The sequence below is a fragment of the Schistocerca americana genome, chromosome X (genome assembly GCF_021461395.2).
Source record: "Schistocerca americana isolate TAMUIC-IGC-003095 chromosome X, iqSchAmer2.1, whole genome shotgun sequence".
Classification (NCBI taxonomy): domain Eukaryota; kingdom Metazoa; phylum Arthropoda; class Insecta; order Orthoptera; family Acrididae; genus Schistocerca; species Schistocerca americana.
In genome coordinates, this window is record NC_060130.1 from 773,871,182 (window position 1) to 773,893,352 (window position 22,171).

Below are 22,171 nucleotides of genomic sequence, written 5' to 3' on the forward strand. Positions count from 1 at the left end.
TGTACAGGAAGTATATGTGGTCTACTTTTTGCCTGGGCCATTGTAAAGCATACTCATTTTTTATTTATAATTATGTGATGGAGAAGAAATTCAATTGCTTGCTGTAGATAAACATTTACATTACTGCTAAATTAATCTTGATAACTTGTATTGATGTCATGTGAAGACTTAGAACTGTGATAACATCATATAGGTCTAAACACTTAAAATATACCAAAGAAATATTTTACAAGGTATCTCTACTAAGAGTTATCATATGCCATTTCTCTAGTGTTTTGAAGGTATTTTCAGTTTAGTCTTTGTGACATGTATGGTTGTTAAGCCTTAACAAAAACTGCTCAAAATCTTCATACAACCTTCGCTGTCAAAGGAAAGCATAGTTCTGTGTCTCATTTTAACAAAATTTCAGAATTGTGTTTTTATGTTCCCAATTAATACAGCAATGTCAGGTCACTCTGTTGTGATATTCCACTCCATCTACAGGCCGCAAGTGGCCCATCGGGACCATCCGACTGCCGTGTCATCCTCAGAGGAGGATGCGGATAGGAGGGGCGTGGGGTCAGCACACCGCTCTCCCGGTCATAATGATGGTATTCTTGACCAAAGCCACTACTATTCGGTTGAGTAGCTCCTCAATTGGCATCACGAGGCTGAGTGCACGCCAAAAAATGGCAACAGTGCATGGCGGCCTGGATGGTCACCCATCCAAGTGCCGACCATGCCCGACAGCACTTAACTTTGGTGATCTCACGCGAACCGGTGTATCCACTGTGCCAGGGCCATTGCCACTGTGATATTCGGTTCAAAATTATTTATTTACAGTCACAGCAAAACATTGAGTTTGGTTGCTGTTACATGCCACACTTTTCTAAAGTCCTGTCGTACTGTGATATACAGTGACTATCACATAGTGAACAAAGAACAAGCTGATGGAGTTTCAGACAGTTTTGTGATTGGTCTGAAGACTGCCTAGCAAACAGAAGTAAGCAAATGAAGAGAAATCGTGAACATAAACTGGGCATGTCCTAAAGAAGTTTTATTGTACTGGCACTCTTCATGAGCATCTTAATGATCTGGTAGTTAATGTTGGAAGCTCTGTGATGCTATATGCAGATGATGTCTGAAGTACTGAAAAGTCTGAAAATGTTAAAATACTTGTAATGTATTGGCATTTGTTGCAGTAACTGCCAAATGTAACAGCTGTAACATGTTACACGTAAGTAGACCATAAGCCCCATTATAGTTTGATTATCTGAGTGGATAAAAGTCATTCGAAACAGACATAGCCGTTAAATATCTAGGGGCATGTGTCTGGAGTGATTTAAAATAGAACTATACTTACAAAACTAATTGTAAGAAAGGCAGATGCCAGACTGAAACCCACTGAACAACATCTAATGAAATGTGAGTTACGCATAAAAGATATGACATAAAAAATCCTTGCTTGACCAGTTCCTGAGTATTTTCTATGGGTCTGGGACTATTACCAGGTCAGATTAATAGAAGCAGTAGAGATGAAGCAAAACACAGTTACAAGAGAGGCATTACACAGCACACAGGATTTTACTGTCAATATTTCAAAAGTGTAAATTCAAAGAACACTTGGGCAGTATGTAACTGTGCTCCATATATATCTCATGAAATGACTGTGATGGTTAAATAAGAAGACTTGAAGCTCATGTGGAAGCTTACCCACCATCATTCTTTTTGTACACCATTCATAAATGGAATGGGGAAAATGGTAAATAAAGTTGTACGTAAAACACCCTTGGCCACATTCTTTCAGGTGGCTGGGAGAGAATAGTTTTAGTTTAGATGTATACTGAGTGCACTATCCGAAAATTACCTCGAGCAATTAAACAGAGAACCGACTCGTGGAGATAACATATTGGACCTACTGATAACAAACAGACCCGAACTTTTCGACTCTGTATGTACAGAACAGGGAATCAGTGATCATAAGGCCGTTGCAGCATCCCTGAATATGGAAGTTAATAGGAATATAAAAAAAGGGAGGAAGGTTTATCTGTTTAGCAAGAGTAATAGAAGGCAGATTTCAGACTACCTAACAGATCAAAACGAAAATTTCTGTTCCGACACTGACAATGTTGAGTGTTTATGGAAAAAGTTCAAGGCAATCGTAAAATGCGTTTTAGACAGGTACGTGCCGAGTAAAACTGTGAGGGACGGGAAAAACCCACCGTGGTACAACAACGAAGTTAGGAAACTACTGCGAAAGCAAAGAGAGCTCCACTCCAAGTTTAAACGCAGCCAAAACCTCTCAGACAAACAGAAGCTAAACGATGTCAAAGTTAGCGTAAGGAGGGCTATGCGTGAAGCGTTCATTGAATTCGAAAGTAAAATTCTATGTACCGACTTGACAGAAAATCCTAGGAAGTTCTGGTCTTACGTTAAATCAGTAAGTGGCTCGAAACAGCATATCCAGACACTACGGGATGATGATGGCATTGAAACAGAGGATGACACGCGTAAAGCTGAAATACTAAACACCTTTTTCCAAAGCTGTTTCACAGAGGAAGACCGCACTGCAGTTCCTTCTCTAAATCCTCGCACAAACGAAAAAATGGCTGACATCGAAATAAGTGTCCAAGGAATAGAAAAGCAACTGGAAACACTCAATAGAGGAAAGTCCACTGGACCTGACGGGATACCAATTCGATTCTACACAGAGTACGCGAAAGAACTTGCCCCCCTTCTAACAGCCGTGTACCGCAAGTGTCTAGAGGAATGGAGGGTTCCAAATGATTGGAAAAGAGCACAGATAGTCCCAGTCTTCAAGAAGGGTCGTCGAGCAGATGCGCAAAACTATAGACCTATATCTCTTACGTCGATCTCTTGTAGAATTTTAGAACATGTTTTTTGCTCGCGTATCATGTCATTTCTGGAAACCCAGAATCTACTATGTAGGAATCAACATGGATTCCGGAAACAGCGATCGTGTGAGACCCAACTCGCCTTATTTGTTCATGAGACCCAGAAAATATTAGATACAGGCTCCCAGGTAGATGCTATTTTTCTTGACTTCCGGAAGGCGTTCGATACAGTTCCGCACTGTCGCCTGATAAACAAAGTAAGAGCCTACGGAATATCAGACCAGCTGTGTGGCTGGATTGAAGAGTTTTTAGCAAACAGAACACAGCATGTTGTTATCAATGGAGAGACGTCTACAGACGTTAAAGTAACCTCTGGCGTGCCACAGGGGAGTGTTATGGGACCATTGCTTTTCACAATATATATAAATGACTTAGTAGATAGTGTCGGAAGTTCCATGCGGCTTTTCGCGGAAGATGCTGTAGTATACAGAGAAGTTGCTGCATTAGAAAATTGTAGCGAAATACAGGAAGATCTGCAGCGGATAGGCACTTGGTGCAGGGAGTGGCAACTGACCCTTAACATAGACAAATGTAATGTATTGCGAATACATAGAAAGAAGGATCCCTTATTGTATGATTATATGATAGCGGAACAAACACTGGTAGCAGTTACTTCTGTAACATATCTGGGAGTATGCGTACGGAACGATTTGAAGTGGAATGATCATATAAAACTAATTGTTGGTAAGGCGGGTACCAGGTTGAGATTCATTGGGAGAGTGCTTAGAAAATGTAGTCCATCAACAAAGGAGGTGGCTTACAAAACACTCGTTCGACCTATACTTGAGTATTGCTCATCAGTGTGGGATCCGTACCAGGTCGGGTTGACGGAGGAGATAGAGAAGATCCAAAGAAGAGCGGCGCGTTTCGTCACTGGGTTATTTGGTAACCGTGATAGCGTTACGGAGATGTTTAATAAACTCAAGTGGCAGACTCTGCAAGAGAGGCGCTCTGCATCGCGGTGTAGCTTGCTCGCCAGGTTTCGAGAGGGTGCGTTTCTGGATGAGGTATCGAATATATTGCTTCCCCCTACTTATACTTCCCGAGGAGATCACGAATGTAAAATTAGAGAGATTAGAGCGCGCACGGAGGCTTTCAGACAGTCGTTCTTCCCGCGAACCATACGCGACTGGAACAGGAAAGGGAGGTAATGACAGTGGCACGTAAAGTGCCCTCCGCCACACACCGTTGGGTGGCTTGCGGAGTATCGATGTAGATGTAGATGTAGATGTAGATGCATCCAGTTGCTGCCAGAAACATGATTATTCTGCATTTTTTGCTGTTGCTCTCAGTAAATCACCTTGACCTTAATACCACACAACACTAGTTTGAGGTAGGACTGTTGATAGTTTTAAAAATATTGGGAATGTGATATATCGAGAAAAGGTGTTGATATATTGACGGAAAAATATTGATGTAGAGGCCCATAAAAATATTGGCTTCACATTGTAAGCCTACTGCCAGTTTTATAGCAGTATATTTAAGTACTGGTTTATTGTTAGATATTCTGTACATCAAAAAACTAGTAGCCTGGCTATCCCCCTTAGAGCAAGAACTGAAAGGAAAACTATGCATGTTTATCCTTGGCAATAACCACTTTGCTAACAATGGTATCCACATGTAAGTGGCACAATAAAAAGTAAGTGTCCGATGGGTCTGTGGCTCGATTTCATCACTTCATGTTGACTTCCCTGTTTTTTTTTTTTTTTTTTTTTTTTTTTTTTTTTTCATTTCTGCCAATGTCAGTGACCTAGCAGTTGTAGTGTCAAAATTGCATGGTGAAGCTAAATGTTGCAGTTTCTGTTGGTAGCAACAAGTGCTGATTACATCAGCATTTCCCCTCACACATTTCTGCCCACAGCGAAGACCAATCGTGTCATTTAGATTTTTGTTCATAATTTTCAGCAACTGTTTTTGAAGAATGCCGATGTGAAAAAATAGCACACGAGCTGCGTTGAAATTTTGTTTTTTAATGCAACTGGTGTGCTATTACCTTCACCCCCACCCCCCCCACCCCGTCCCCCAGCCAGTCGGACTTCCTCTTCTTATCACATATATATACTTGCTTCACACAGTCAAAGAGAAAGATTGGACATGATGAAAGCTTAAAAATTAGTAAGACTCCTTCACCCAGTGAAAGTGAAATTACGTTCTACTACAATTTCAAAAGAACAGCTTCAAATATGTACCAAAAATTGTCAAAAAAATATAATATATAAGAAAGTTATTGGCACTCAGTACTGCTATTTTGATATTGCTGATATATATTGACACTTTTTGGAAAAATATCGATACATCAATACATCAATATTTTATAAACAGCCCTAGTTTGAGGTTATGCCTCTATTAGCCACATAAAATTAAAATTTAGATGTAATCAAACAGTGGAAAGTCCAAGTTGGAGTATCAGCAATATTATGAAAAGGATAGAGTGCTACTCATTGTAAAGATGACACGTTGAGTTGCAGACAGGCACAGCAAAAAGACTTTTACGTGTGTGACAGTCTTTTAATCGTGCCTGTCTGCAACTCAGCACATCATCTTTACAGTGTGTAGCACTCTATCTTTTTCACAATTTTCTTAAAATGTAGGTATGATTTTTTTAATAATATAAATCAAAATAATATTTTCCATTGACAATGGAGATAGTATGAAACAGCTTATGACCAAACTCACAAGAGGAAAATCCCCTGGCAACCATTAGGAGAGACACATGATACACAGTTTCTGTAGCTTTCAGTGAATCTGTTTATGTTATAAAACCAGAGGGCTTGTAAGAAGTTGTTACTTTCTGATACTGCCAATTTCTCTTGGCTTCTTTTCCTTACATTAGTGTTGGCTATACTACTTTTTTTTTGTCAGCAGTTGTGTAAGACTGTCTGCATGGTGTACTGTAATGCTCAGTATTGGGTCAATAATGAAGTGAAATTATAAGTCCAGAATTCAGGCAACAAACTTTTTACAAATGTATGTCACAAAAAAATTAAAGTGTAAAGAGCAATATTCACATTTAAGCTGGCAACAAAAATACTCATCTGATTATTTGATAATGTCTTGCATGATGATTTTGGGTGTCCATCTGCAGTTCGCTGCCTGGAAAAATCAAATCTGCAAATCGGTTCTCCAAATAATGTAGATCACACCAGGTGTGTAATTAAATTGTTTGTATTTATTGCACATTACTTTTTACACAAAACAGAATGAAATTAAGATTGACAAAACTTTGAGAGCATGGTAAAATTACATCTCTTAGTGACATGGATGCCAACCAAATTTTGATGCTCGTGCAACAACTATGGTGACCTCAGCAGTTCCATTTTTTATATATCTGAACAACTGGAAGAATAGAGATCTATGGTTAGGTTTCTTAAACAAGTTAATTCACAGTTACAAACTTTTGAGTTTTCATTACTTTATGCATATCTTTTGTTTTAGAGATACAATTACATATTAATACACTGTTTTCTTTGTCATTAAACTTGATTTTTCCATTTGATTAACAATGTAAAAATATTGTTCATTAATTTATTAATTACAGAGTGCTTTTTGTTGTTAACATGTTTACGCTGAAGTGCCAAAGAAACTGGAATGGGCATGTGTATTCAGATATATGTAAACGGGCAGAATAAGGCACTGCGGTTGGCAATGCCTAAATAAGACAACAAGTGTCTGGCACAGTTGTTAGATCAGTACTGCTGCCACAATCGCAGGTTATCAAGATTTAAGTGAGTTTGAATGTGGTGTTATAGTTGGCACATGAGCGATGGTACAGAGCATCTCTGAGGTAGCAATGATGTGGGGATTTTCCCATATAACGATTTCACGCGTGTTCCGTGAATATCAGGAATCCAGTAAAACATCAAATCTCTGACATTGCTGTGGCTGGAAAAAGATACTACAAGAACAGGACCAGTGACAACTGAAGAGAATTGTTCAATGTGACAGAAGTGCAACCCTTCCATAAATTGCTGCATATTTTGATGCTGGGCCATCAAAAAGTGTCAGTGTGGGAACAATTCAACAAGGTATCATCAATATGGACTTTCGGAGCCAAAGACCCACTCATGTACCCTTGATGACAACACAACTCAAAGTATTATGCCTCGCCCGGGCCTGTCAACACCGACATTGGGCTGTTGATGACTGGAAACATGTTGCCTGGTTGGATGAGTCTTCTTTCAAATTATCTTGAGTGGATGGACGTGTACGGGATGGAGACAACTTCATGAATCTGTGGACCCTGCATGTCAGCAGGGGACTATTCAAGCTGTAGGAGGCTCTGTAATGGAGTAGGGCATGTGCAGTTGGAGTGATATGGATCCCTGATATGTCTAGATATGGCTGACAGGTGACACTTATGTAGGCATCTTGACTGATGACCTGCAGCCATTCATGTCCATTGTGCATTCTGACAGACCTGGGCAATTCCAGCAGGACAATGTGACACCCCACACGTCCGGAATCACTACAGAGTGGCTCCAGGAACACACTTCTGAGTTTAAACACTACCGCTGGCCACCAAACTCCCCAGACTTGAACATTATTGAGCATATCTGGGATGCCTTGCAGCGTGCTGTTCAGAAGAGATCTCCATCCCATCATACTCTTACGGATTTATGGACAGCCCTGCAGGATTTGTGGTGTCAGTTCCCTCCAGCACTACTTCAGACATTAGTAGAGTCCATGCCACATCGTGTTCTGGCACTTCTGCATGCTCGCAGGGGCCCTACACAATATAAGGCAGGTGTACCAGTTTCTTTGGCTCTTCAATGTATAACATTCTGTTATCATGTTCTGATAGAATAATTTGAGATCAAAGAAAATGTGAGTATATACCACTTGTTTACAATGTAGCTTTCAAAATTTGCTATACCAACTAAACATTGTACTGAGTTTTATAATTATTGATGAGTTTGTATTGAACAATATAGTTTGGAAGAGATAACCATCTAATTTGCATTTCAAAAATATACAAACTCTCATATGGTTACATTCTTAATAGCCAGTATCACACATTTCATAATGTCCCGCTTGGTCCATGATATTACTATGTTTACATGGACGGCATGTGTTATTGCCTAACTGAGGAGTCAGGTTAAATCCTCATTACTGCCAAGAATTGTTTCTTGGTGAGGGGAGTGGAATAGGATCCTCATGAGTACAGTTGAACCTGTGGGAGAGTTCTGTTCTCATTGTAAGCTCCTCCAGTAATGTGAGCCATTGACAGAAGAAGCAGCAGTTTGATTGTCAATGAAATGTCCTAGGAGATTGATAATCATGTGCACGCCTGCGCACACACGCACACGCACACACACACACACACACACACACACACACACACACACACACACACACTTGTGATCTTTGGAAGGTGACTTTAAATGAATGAAAATACCAATAAACGTATCTGGCACTGTGGGTATAAAATGTGAGAAACAAGATTGAGAGATGATTAGCATATGCATTTGGCAGAATGCAAAATCTGTTCTGTTGAATTAGTACAGTGAGGAAGAAGATTTATGTAAAGTCAGCCAGTATCTCCAGACGGAGGATGAGTGTAGATAGAGAAATAATGGTGTATTTTGTAAGTCAAAGAAAAACTTCTCTCATTCATTTAGAAGTTATAGGGAGACATAAAATGATATTTTCCTGGTCAAATATCAAGTAACCACCATTTGGAAATATTGAGAACATTGGAGTAATGATTGACTCAGTTCTCTGTTGTTTGTAATTTAGATATTTTTTTGAACCTGCTAAATTCTAACAAGATAACAGTATATTATAAAATCTGTTAGTGAAAACCCTTCAAGTTATCTTATGTGGATTACATCTAGCTCTATGCAAAAAGTAAGCAGCAACAACAAAACCTACTGAAACTACGTGAAGTGTTCTCCATGTCTTTGTAATGGAATCTGGCTCAAAAAGTGCTAAATTCTTTTATTTTTGCTCAAGAAACTGTGCAGTATACAATGTGAAACCCAACTTGCACTTTTCTCACATGACATACTGAAAGCTTTGGATCAAGGCAGGCAGGTAAATGCAGTAATTCTTGATTTCTGAAAAGCATTTTACTCAGTACCACACCTATGCTTATTGCCAAAGGTATGGTCATTTGAGGTATCAGGTGAAATTTGTGTCTGGATTGAGGACCTTTTGTGTAGGGAGGAAGCAGCATGTTATCTCGGATGGAGACTTATCATCAAATGTAAAAGTAATTTTGGGTGTGTAGTTATGGACTGCTCCATTAATAGACTACTCATCTTGTGCTATCACCTATACAAATGCTGATGGTGCTACTCTACAATGAAATTGACAGTTATAACAGTATTACAAAAACCAACAAGGCTCTCTCAAAGTCATAATATCATGGAGGATGCTTCCAAAATACATGGGAGCAGGACGTCACGTTAATATCAACAACCATTATAAAAACAAATCCATTTCTACTGTCCTTACTGCCAAGAGGAAATTTAGCTGTAATTTTCCATTTGAAAATAATGGGATGGTTGGTAGAGGGTAACTCTCGGTGATATTTTCTTGTGGAAATTGAGTTTCTTGTCACTCCCCAACACAGTGTCTCAGAGCCAACAATTGGGTACTGTTACGTGTTATAGTGCATGACTTTATGACACTGCCATCTCAGTAATCAAATATTACACTTGAAGCGGTAGAGCAAAATAAATAAGTGTACTGACTGGTTACAATCAGTTTATTAACATTGCTGTATTCTATTTTTGCATATCCTTGTAGAAGAATACGAGGTCATGGTTACTTTCATGAATTTATATATAACTAGATCCTGCCAACTCTTGGTTATGGAACATGTAGTTTAAAACTCCGGAAGTTTGCTATGTGTTTATAGATGAATATTACATACATAAAACATCTTTGCTTGGGGAAAAAATTAAATTCATGGCTCTAAAAATACTGATGCTCAAGTCAATATGAAGCAAACATCTTTCAATCTTTTGCTTGACACTGACACTAGTTTGCATCTGTCATAAACATTTTAAGTGAAGTAACACTTGGTATTTTAATATTTTACTATTCACAGTGACTGACATGAGTTTTCCAATCTGCTTACACTTTTTTGTGTGGTAAATATAGGCAACGGAAAAGTGACTTTGGTGTTACAAGCAAGCTATGTATGCCTAGTCACATCAGATCTGCATCAACCCTATGAATTTGGTCATTTACATTTATACACTGACCAACCTAGCTGTACAGCATTATTATGCAGCAGTCTGTTACAACCGATCATTGACTATGCATTTGGGTGTTGGGATAAAAGTGGTGGTGCTCAAATGAGCCACTGTCTCAACTGATTGACAAAAATTTTATTGTAGTGGATGACTCTCTGTTCCAGCCACATATTTATAAAATACTTACTGTGTTTATGGTAGGATTAGGATTAAAAGTTCTGAATGAAGTTTTATTTTTTTTCTCAGTATGATATTACTTTGGGCTGGTACCAAGAGTTGTTACCACATTTTGTGGACCATAAGATGCTACGGACTATAAGACACAGATTAATTTTTAAGTAATTCTTTAAAAAAATATGTTTTTACCATTTCAAGTATTAGACTGCAAAGCAAGACTAAAAAAAGTTCAAAGTTTATAAAATTGAACTGACCTTTAAAATCACTGAAAATTGTCATCTGGACTTTCTTCCAAGATTTAACAATAATGTCTCCTCTCACTCTAGACCACAACTGTTTTTATCCACGGAGACACTTGTTTGATTTTATGTTGTTTTAAAGCTCTCTACGGTATGAATTCATGTAGGATTTCACCCATCATCCATTTGTTCCATTCCTCTCTCATACACTTTAAACAGTTTATTTATCGAGACATCAAAAGGTCACAATTGTAAATTAAGTCCACTCAGAATAACAGCATGCTTTGTATTTCCCTGTTTCAATTTCTCTTTCACACAGTTTTTCAAATGGCTACTAAACTGATCTCACACAAGAGAACTCTTCTTCAGTAAAGCACCTTTCCTTCTCTCCCACACTCTGTTAATCCATAATTCCATACCAGCCTCATCCATCCAGCCCTTGCCACGTACATGAACGACAATATCAGACAGTATTTCAGAAGGTTTTGTCATTGTTTCGGGCTAGAAAATGATCATTGTATTAAGTTTAGTACCATGGGCACAACACAAAAGAACAACAGTGTAATGCATTTTTTCATGTCCACTTGTTTTTATAGTTACAGTTTTAGCATCTTTCATGGCAACAGTTCTGTTACTTGGACATCAAATCTTGGAGGACTTTGGTCTATATTTGTTATTTGGCTTATTCCACACTGGTTTTCTTTCAGTGTTGAATAATATAGCAATGGAAAGATAATATTTTCTCTTCATACTCTTGTGACATTTTCTGAGATATTTTGGTTTTGGTTCACATGCTACCATATTTACTCGAATCTAAGCTGCACTCAAATCTAAGCCACACCTGAAAAATGAGACTCAAAATCAAGGGAAAAATAATTCCCAAATCTAAGCCGCTCCTGAAATTTGAGACTCGAAATTTAAGGTGAGAGAAAAGTTTTAAACCGCCCCTCCAAATTGAAACAAAGTTGGTCCATTGTAATGTGAAACACAATTGAGGTCAAATGGATGAAGATAAAGCTGCAGTAGTTTGGTTCGAGTCGTAAGATTAACAATTAAGCTTTACCAAGTAGCCATTGCTATGTGTCAGGTGCTCCGTCTGTATTTATATGGCTACTCTTCCTTTTTCGCGCTTCATCTGATTTGAATCGATTGCTTATTTTGCTTTGATCTGATAAGTGCCGTGCTCTTTGTTATAGGGGTTTATGTCACGCTAAGCTGAAAGTGCATTATTGTACTGTGTCATGCATTGTTTGTTGCATTCTGATAATGAGTGTTTACAACCTGTCGCCGCTCGTGGCATGGCTTGTTTTTGTGCATGCTACCGCAGCTTACAATTAAAAAAAAAGAGAGGAGTTGTCTCATAAGTGAAACAATGGCAAGACACTGCTATTTGTTGTTACTTACACTGCTGCTTTCTTTGATAATGATCAACAAGAACCAAATAATAGACTGCGTATGATAGAAGATGTTCTGAACGAGAGTTTAGCAAAAATTTTTCTCCGTTTGAAAATCTTTGCAGACGCCTCTTTAGTACATTACATTCTGCACAGAAATTAGAGTCATCTTAGGTTTAAGAATCTAGTCAGTTGCAGTGCTTCATTTCTGACTGTATCATTATTCAGCATAAGAATAATACGAATATAAACATGACATGATATGTATATTCTTCCACGTTTGCTGTTGTCTCACTCTAGTATCATAGTTTATTAGGCAGACAGGATTTAAATGTGATAGCAAGCACGAAAGAATACATGGCATAATGTTTACATTCTTCTACCTTTTCTTTTAATTTATTTACTGATACAGAGGTTTTGGCGCCAGTATTTATCTTTGTGCCTGCAAAGCATACTTGTTTTGCACTACATATATTTTACGGTAGAAGTTAGTTGTGGCGACACCTACCAACATTTTTCAGAACTTCCGCTTACTTTGCACTCGATTCCAAGCTGCAGAAGGTTTTTTGGATTACAAAAACTGGAAAAAAAATGCAGCTTAGATTTGAGTAAATACGGTACGTCTATGATGCTTCGTAAACCTGTAGCACAAACCAACTCCACCTATAAAGTATATTAAGTTCCATTGTAGCGCCAGCTTATGGGTGTGTATTTGAATCATTTTTGTATTAATTCTGGTGCCATTTTTATGGGGTCTTTTAATCCATTTCAATACGTAATCTTGTAGTTTTGGCCATTTTGCGTTCAGCCATCTATTTGCACATTTAGTCTTTGTCATCTATTTTAATTCTTCTTTACCAGCTCACCATTTGCGAATGGTTTCTCCTGTTGGTAGAGGACCAAAATGCCACTCAGCTCCTCTGTTTCCATGCTCTCCTGCATATGCTGTTACTTTCAATTTATAGCCCACATCACATACATACCTTTTTTTTCCCCAATATGAAACTAGCTAACAAAAATATTGTGTTGTTACTGACAACACATATCACTTTCAGTTCAGGTTTCTGGCACCATATGCTGCAATGATGCCTCATAGGCTATGCTGTGCTCTGGGTTTGTGATGGTGATACACAAGGGAGACAGTGTTTGCAAGTTTGTGCATCGGTGCACTGCTGCTGTCAGTTGAATCCAATGATGGCAAATGGGGATAGATTTCCCACAACATAGAATATCTGGCCATTTTAAAGACTGCCAGGAATTTTATGTCAAACACTGGATATTTTTATATTAATTCTGAGTATAAGACACATCTAAATTTTGGAGACAATGTTTCGAAGAAAAAAGTGTCTAATAGTCCACAAAATATGGTATGTGATGTAAAATAAGAAGCTTACGACAATAGAAGCTCCCCAAACATTTCATTATACCAGTTGTTAACGTGCTACAATAAATACCACATTTTCTGAGATAAATGCCACTGAATCTTAGATAAAATAAAGTAAGTATCAGCACAGCTCAGTTTTCAGAGGTAATTATGTGGGACATTTTCTGAAAGTGAGATTTTTCTAGGGCATCCTCTTCACTAGTGATTATAATGTCCAAAACTCTCATATTTTGTATTTTATTTTAAAATGAGTACATTTTTCTTTTGATCCAAAAAATATTAGTCTTAACACTTGAAGGTACTTAATGTAGTGCCTTGCATTTAGTTGACATAATTAGTTGAGATGCTCATTATTAGCTTTCCCTGCATTCCTGAAGGTTTTCTTTCATACTGGGATGTGCAAACCAGACTATGTGAGTGTACTGCATGCAGGGTTATTGCTCGATTAGTGAAGCTGTATTGATAGGTTTTAAATTTGTCATTGTATACTCCTGAACTTTTTCACTGCACATTTTCAACAATTTCAGTGATGCAGAACTATGAATGACTACTTTATATAATTGCCCTTTTTTGGAAGCATTGTAATGCTTAATGTATCAGATCATCAGATAATATGAGCCTTTCTTTCCAAGCCTCGTTAAACTTTCATACTAATATATATATATCAATTAACTATTTAAATATCACTTCTATACAAAAGTGAAAGAACTATGATACCCTAAAGTTGTATCTTTTGCAGACACATTTTTCTGATTCATCAGAAATCCAGTTAACTCAGACAAGTCAAAACAAATATTTTAATTATATATCTACAGACATGTAATATATCATTTTCATAGTAGAAAATTCATGGGAGTCTAATAAGAACTCAATATGGAGGTGAATTATTGAGATAATGGAGATCACAGGATAGAAACAGCAAACAAGAATAAGGAAATGCTACAAGTCACCCGCAGATAACTAATGCAGTATGTACAGATACAAGCAACAGATCATAAAACACAATGCTTTTTGAACTTTTGCTTTTTTTCTAGTGTATGTTCATGTTATCCCCTCCTCCCCCTTCTCTCTCTCTCTCTCTCTCTCTCTCTCTCTCTCTCTCTCTCTCTCTCACTCACTCACTCACACACACACACACACACACACACACACACACACACACACACACACAAAATGGATATTCATAGTGCTGTAGTTGTGGCAACGGTGTGTACATAATTGTTCCCACTAACAGATTTGTGGATCTGCATAAGGTGGGTGGGGGTTGGGGTGATCCGGGTGAGGGGGAGAGAGACATGTGGAATTAGGAGCAGATAAGGAAGTATTGGAAGCCAGCTAGGGGACGTCGTTCTCGGTGCTAATTATATTAACAGTCACATATCTTCCAATTTGATAACGTGGTCTAATGTGCTAATATGTGGTTCATTATATCTTATTTGGGTATTTGTGGTTATAGTAGTAATTGTAAAGACACAGGAAAAGCCTGAGGGGTGCTGATTACTTTTTTTACTAAGTAGTCGAAATACACCCTTTGAGTGCAGAGGCTGCCCCAACTAAATATAGTAGTTTTTTCAACAAGGGGCTGTTGCAAACAATGATTTTCCATGAAAGAACATGTAATAAGAATGCCATTGTGAAAATTGCAAATATCTTGCATTTACACCAACCTGATATTTATGATTCAACTGAAGACATGGACAAATAACAAATTCCTTTTATGTGCAGGTAGGCAGGTGTGACTGAGCTGAAATATCCCAGAGTGTATACCAAATGAAATCAAATAAAGATAGTAAACTATCAGAAGTATTGCCTGTTTTAACAAAAATGTTTGAAAGATTAATTTGGTGAAATTACGCATGTCTGTTCCTGCTCAAGCTGTTGAGCATGTGATATCTAAAATACTTGCGTCTTTATCTTCTGTGCTATGACGTTTCACTCTCAATTGGAATGTATTAAAGGAGATCTGCAGTTACCTGAGGAGCTGTATACACTACGTGCTACTGTTCTGCTAATTTTCTTTGAAACCTTTATCAAACTGTGTGAACTGTCTTTTCATATAGGTTGACTGTGTTTTGAGTGATTTATTTGTACAAGAAGTACAAACAAGTAATCTACAAATATGGTGGTTTCTATCACATGATTTTTGTTTACAGCTCAGGGGATGTAAACCTGTCTGGCATATCTGGAGATACTCTAACCTGTGATGACAGCATCCCCAAGGGGCTGGCCGTGTGGCGGGAGGCTGTGGGGCGTGCTCACACATCAGCACAACTTGCGATGGCTCTCTACATGCTCGAGGCCTCCATCGCTTGGGACAAGAGCATCATGAAAGCCGTGAGTTCGGTTACATCCGCATCCGGCAAAGGTTCTAGTGTGGGTATTCGCTTGATTTTGCTTTTTCAGTTCTGACTGTTTCCTTTAGCATCCTCCTATGGCTTTCTCCACAGTAAAACCTTGAAGTGTCATTGTATCTGAGAGTGAGATATAATTCCAACAAATTGAGTGGGAAAATGAAGAACCACTGTTTCCATTTACATGGATTATTAGGTGGTTTAACTAATTAAAATCTGAACCCAAGGATGACATATTAATGATGTAATGTGAATCAGTACAATTAATCAGCATATTAATATTTTTATTATTATTCATAATACATATTCCATTCAAATTTTTGGAGCTGTCACATTTGTAGAAGTTACTAGATTATAATGAGGTCCCATTGTATTATAGTGGTGTCAATTGATTTTTGTGCATACCGCGTGTGTGTTTTAATTTACTGACTAAGAATTTGCAGCTGATCACTGCTATTTTTGGCATTTGTTCCATGATGCTGTGTATTTAAAACTGAAGCTCATCATTTAAGTTGAATTAAGTGCAAACATGTAAAATAATGTGCACAAGTAGAGGCAGATCTCGTGTGAGAGCACACAACAATTTTTCCAATTATTGCAAACTTTCATTGAGGAAATTAAAAGTAATGTTTGCTGTTTCAGTATAATCTCACTTCTAATTTAGTTTTATGTATTATCGAGGTTAAGTTTTGATTCACCTTAATTAATTAAGTGTCTCTTTGTTTTACATAACTCTTACAAGCTATTTAATACACTGCATATCATTTATAAGTAATAAGAATGGAAGTTCAGCATCATTTCTGCCAACACAAATTACTTTATTTTCAGCTTCAGGGAGCTTACAGTACTGCCACACAAAGTTTCTTCACAGTTCATTATATATTGTCTTACATGTTACAGTTGATCACCCTAAAAAAAGTATGGCTTTTTAACAAACCTACAGTATCATGGAAGAAGTCAATCTAGAACTCATAATTCTTGTCTCCACCATCACTCACTTTGCAATTTTATTAATTATGAAACATTTTGAATATGTTATAATTTCTACTCTTGTTGACCACGGGAAAATTTAAATACAACTGAAAATTCCACTTTGATTTAGTTTCTGGCATATAGTTATTACCATCATCAAGGATAAATTATGTATGCCTGATGTGTGGATATTTTACAATGCAAATTATTTAATAGATGTAACCAAATATAAACAAGACATTACATAATTTCCTTCCATGTTCACAACTTTATGTCCTGCTGCATCATGTAATGAAGCAGCACTTTAGAGCTGTTCAAAGACTAGTAGCACCTGTCTCTGTAATTTACATGTAACAGAGTACCAGTTTAATGCTACTGATCATTTATAAGGTTTCTGATTTAAGATCACACGTAGTGGAAATATTTCATGGGTACCATATACACAGGTTTGGCTTCAATTGTAATTATGGCTTTGAGTATTAAATAAAATTACTGAATACCTACAATAGTGATAGTTTTCATATGATTATTGAGTGCAGCATTTTTTTTATCAGCTTCACATGTACAACTGGGTATTTGCTTGACTAATTGATGTAAATATCAGTCATTAATAGCAGATTAAGATGCACTCTTTGTGAGTGTCACTTCAATTTTTGCAGCCCATGGTGATCAGGAGCAACTGCAGGAAACACACTCAAATAAAAAATAAAAAAGTTCATTTTCAAATTTTTGGATTAAAAAACAATGGTGGAAACTGAGACACACAAAGAGAAGAAGATGCAAATCCTGTAGCTAAGGAAAACTTACTCCAAACACTGGATCAGGAATCATAAAATAATAATAATTATAATAATAATAATAATATTGCACTTACTCCCTCTCATTATTGTTTCCTAAGTTTTACTTTATCCATGTATTCAAATTCAGAAAATCATTTAAAAGATAGAGAGTAAAATGTTTTATTGAATTTGTGCTTCTGTGAGCCATTTCCTTCCACCGTTATTTCAGTCACCTGAAAAATAAACTATCTTCTTCTGTCATAAATATTGTTAATATTAATAAATTTATAATCATTTTGATTATTAACATAAGTTAACATATACCATAACTGAACTGAAGCACCAACATTTATTGTTATTTAAGAATGACTAGGGCACACAAGCCATATCAGTAGATTTATATGGTAGCAAATCACTGTAATATACACCGAGCAAGGTGGCACAGTGATTAGCATATTGGACTTCCATTCAGGGGGACAATGGTTCAAACATGCGTCCAGCCATCCAGATGTAGGTTTTCCATGATTTCCCTGAATTGCTCCAGGCAAGTGCCTGAACGGTTCCTTTCAAAGGGCACGGCCAATTCCCTTCTCCATCTTTGACACACTCCAGGCTTGTGCTCCATCTCTAATGACATTGATGGCGACGGGACATTAAACCCAATATTCCTTCCTTTCTGTCTACTGTGATCTGTGATATATGTCAGTGTAATTCTAAATACTGATATCTCTTACAAGATAGCCAGAAGATTTGTAATCTGTCCCACTCCTCTGAAAAATCTGTTACTGAAATAACAAACACACATTTTTACCAGGACACAGAATTTTGTTGTGAATCAGAATTCAAAAAAGAAGTTGTCGGTCATAATTGACCTTTTTGTTTTTGGATGATTTAAATTTCACACATGCTTTCTTTTACTAACAATAAGTAACAAAGAACAACCACTATAAATGATGGAGCAAAATAAGAACTTTGGAAAATACAAGAGGAAGAAGTGTGTATGTTTCATGCATCAACACTGGCATATTTTGTCATATTTAAATAGGTAACATTTTCAGAAAGCATGAAATTAAGTTGAAATGGATGAAAGTGGTATCCGATGTCAACAACTTCTCTAAATGACCAGTTGAAAAGTTTCAAGAGAATAGTTGAGATGAGCCAGTAGTATTGCCCCATTCCCTTCCTTTAACACAGTATGTTAATATATACTTTTTTTATTATAAATAGCAAGCAATAGTTGTCAGGATTCTTGGGAGAATGATAAGCTACTAAACTGTATCGTATACTTAACAGGCAAATACATGGTTTTTGTGCAGCTGGATGTACAATTACATCTCACTGAAGGATGCTTCACAGTGAATACTTCTGCTTCATGAGGCTTGGGGAGTGGTAAGCCAACATTTGTAAAAGAGCAAGACAGTTCAACATCAGTGCTACTTGCACAATCATCTGCAGAGGATGAGAGTAGTAATTGTGTGCTCAGATAAAAATAAAAGGTAGCAGCCACCACCAAATTGCAGACATTCTAAAAACAAAATGATTCCTAAGCAATATATCTGGATTAAATAATGTATCATAGATAAAGGTAGCATCATGCCACATATCACATTCTGGGAGATGGGTGTAATCAGTGCATTCCCTGGGAATAGTTGCGAACATGACAGGAATAGTAGAAGAAAATCATGTTTCAAAAGGAGTGTATAGAGATTGGAGCTGAAATATTAAGGGTGTCTGAAGACAGCGAGGGTGAAGAAAAAAGGAGTTGAAAGTTAAAACTCCCATAATGAGTAATGGAAGATGATTTGATTCAACTCACAAAATTCTCATAAGTATGGCCTGGCTGCAAATGTAAAGCAATACTGGATGTTTTGGGATGTGTGAAGGAAAGACAATATTAGGAGGCACTAGTAAGACAAGACTGGTGACTTGCAACCCAGATCAAAAGAAATATTCTACTGGCAGGATAAGATGCAAGTGTCAACTGCATTTTTTTTCTCCTGCTCTTGATAAGAATCTCTAGCTGTAAAATATCAGTAAGCTATCTGCTCTTTCCTTTATCATGAATTTTATTAATATTCGTTTCAGATAATATGAAGTAAGATGCAAATAATCAAGAGGAAGATACAGAATATACTTATCAAACTACTTTAGAGTGTATTACAGTTGTTACTTTGTACTGTTATCAATAACTCTATTTCCATCTGAATCTGCAAATGAAGTTACAGAAAAATGACTTACTTGTATACTTCATTATGTGTCCAAAACTCTCTTATCATATCTTCCTTAAACTTAAGCAGAATGTAATTGATGTTGTAGTCTTGTTGTATGGTTGACATCAGATAACTGTTTTTATCATAGTATTTTGAAAGAACATAATCTTCCTAGATTTACATCTAATTAAATACTGTGGGCATTGTCCTACCACTTATAGTGACTACAACAACAGATTGCAATCCAAGAACAATGCTTTGATCTCAATGTTTTTCTCACAACATTGTGAGGAGTTTTTTTTCCAAACCACTGTGTAAATTAGTCTTGCCTTCATATAATATTAGCAGAAGTAAAGAGATGAATGAAATCATGGAAGAGTTGAGTGGCGAGGAAAGTTGAAAGGTGATACTTGGAAAACTTTGTTTTGTTTATATAGGCTGTGCATATGTTCAAATTAATATGCTACTGCTGATAATGATGATTTAAATCTGTTTACAAAATAACAATTTATCAATGTGTGTTTGCACGTAATTCATACAAGATGATGAGCTTATGGTATGGAGGTATAATATAATTAAATACAAGGGCCATTTCATAAATAGTACACAAACTTTTTTATTTATTTCAGTGTTTATTTATTTGCATTATTTCCTCACAATTCGTCATTACAGTATCCCTGCTTCTCGATAACCTGTGTCCCAGTGTAATAGAAATTTTATAGTTCTATCTAACAACCCATCTTTATTCAACTGATGAATGACTCAGGTAGTGGCAACAGAAGGTTCTACCAGAGATGAATAATGGCATCCTCACGTAGGTTGTTTCCACTTTGGAATTAAAAGTGTGGTTGATTCAAGGCAGGGCTCTAGGGTGCATGAGATAACATTTTACAAATGTATTAACACAGCTTTTCAGTTATGATACTGTCAGTGTGCAGGCAAGCAATGCATGGAGAATGAGTGAGCCAGCCTCAAGCAACTAAGGTCAGTTATTGTGTATTTTTCTTTTAAATTGTTGAATGAATTTACAATAATACACTCTTGAGTTGATTCAGCAGTACGCATTACCAAAGATCATCATTTGTTTGACATTTGAAGTTGTTTTGGCCCTGAGGATGACTGACCTCTCATCTCATTCAAAAGGAAGGAAGAATGGGTTTAACATCCCATTGACATTGAGATCATTAGGGATGGAGCACAAACTCAGATTGTGTCAAGGATGGGGAAGGAAATCAGCTGTGCCCTTTCAAAGGAACCATCCCTGCATTTGCCTGGAGTGATTTAGGGAAATAATGGAAAACCTAAATCTGGATGGCTGGACACAGGTCTGAACCATCATTCTCCCAAATGCGAGTCCATTGTGCTAACCACTGTGCCATCTCACTTAGTTCATCTCATTCAATTGTAATTTCAACTCAGAGTTGGGATTTAAGCTCAAAGTAACCCATGTTTCATGAATAGTGATGATTAAAAGCAAGTAAGATTGGCTTTCAATGTCAAATTATGTTTCAGAAAGTTTTCAGGTCTAGGAATTTTTCAATACTGTTTAGCACTCAAGCACTGAAGGACCCATTACACAGAATCTTTTCAAATTATGTGTCAGGATACTGACTCCCTGCAGCTTCAGAAATTTCCTCACATATTGCACAATGATCTTTTCATAAGTTTCATATTTTGTTTGTCTGTTGATGTTTTTGGCATTCCTCGTCCCAAGACGAGGAATGTTGTTTATGCTCAAATGGCATTAATGAAAACTGTTAGCCCAATGAGAAGCTTTTATGGTTGGATTTCATTTAGATTTTGCCATGTTAAGTTTTGATCTTAATGTACAATATTTCATGCTGAACTTTATGCTGAGAAAAGCAAAACTACCCAAGCCTCTTCCACAAATCTTGGCCTACTAGTGACATAACCAACAATGTAGATGCATCAGTCATTCCACAGTGTTGTCGACCTGTGTGTTATTTATGAAATGACTCTTGTAAATGAGGTGATCTCAAGTTTGTACTGGTGGTCACTTTCTAAATGAAATTATTACATTCACACCAAAGAAGACTAAGACTGGACACTGATATAGAAATATTTGCATTTAGGTATGAAGGGGCAAGAACTGAAATGTAGATGTTGTGAAGCAACGTGAATTTTATCAGAAAAAAGAAAATGGTTTTACTGTATCCTACCTAAATTCCTAAAATCCACTCTTTTTTCTATTATTTTTGCAGTCTCTTTAATACAGCAGAAAGTATTGATTTCTAAAACTGTATTCTGCTATCCTCTGGATAATTTTATTTTGTAATTATATTTTAATGCAAGTGGCTAATACTAAAATGCTTAACAGTTCAGACCTATTAACTGTTATTAATTTTAACAGTGTTTCTTCTTATGCACCATTTTCTTGCTGGCATGTGCTTGTAGAAATTAGTAAACGTGCCTTTTGTGTAGCACAAGCTTTTGGAATTGCAGGTTTCTGCACATGTGCGCATGCACAAGCGTGGTTGCACGCATGCACACGCACGCACGCACGCGCACACACACACACACACACACACACACACACACACACACACAC

General features: G+C 37.1%; 1 protein-coding gene across 1 annotated transcript in view; it reads left to right on the forward strand.

Moving 5' to 3' along the window:
• Positions 1 to 22,171, forward strand: part of LOC124556308 (bromodomain adjacent to zinc finger domain protein 2B-like) — a 379,839-nt gene that overhangs the window by 307,698 nt on the left and 49,970 nt on the right. Inside the window, exon 30 of the mRNA XM_047130281.1 lies at positions 15,444 to 15,663. Within this exon, the coding sequence (XP_046986237.1) occupies positions 15,444 to 15,663 (220 nt within the window). The remainder of the gene's footprint in view (positions 1 to 15,443; positions 15,664 to 22,171) is intronic.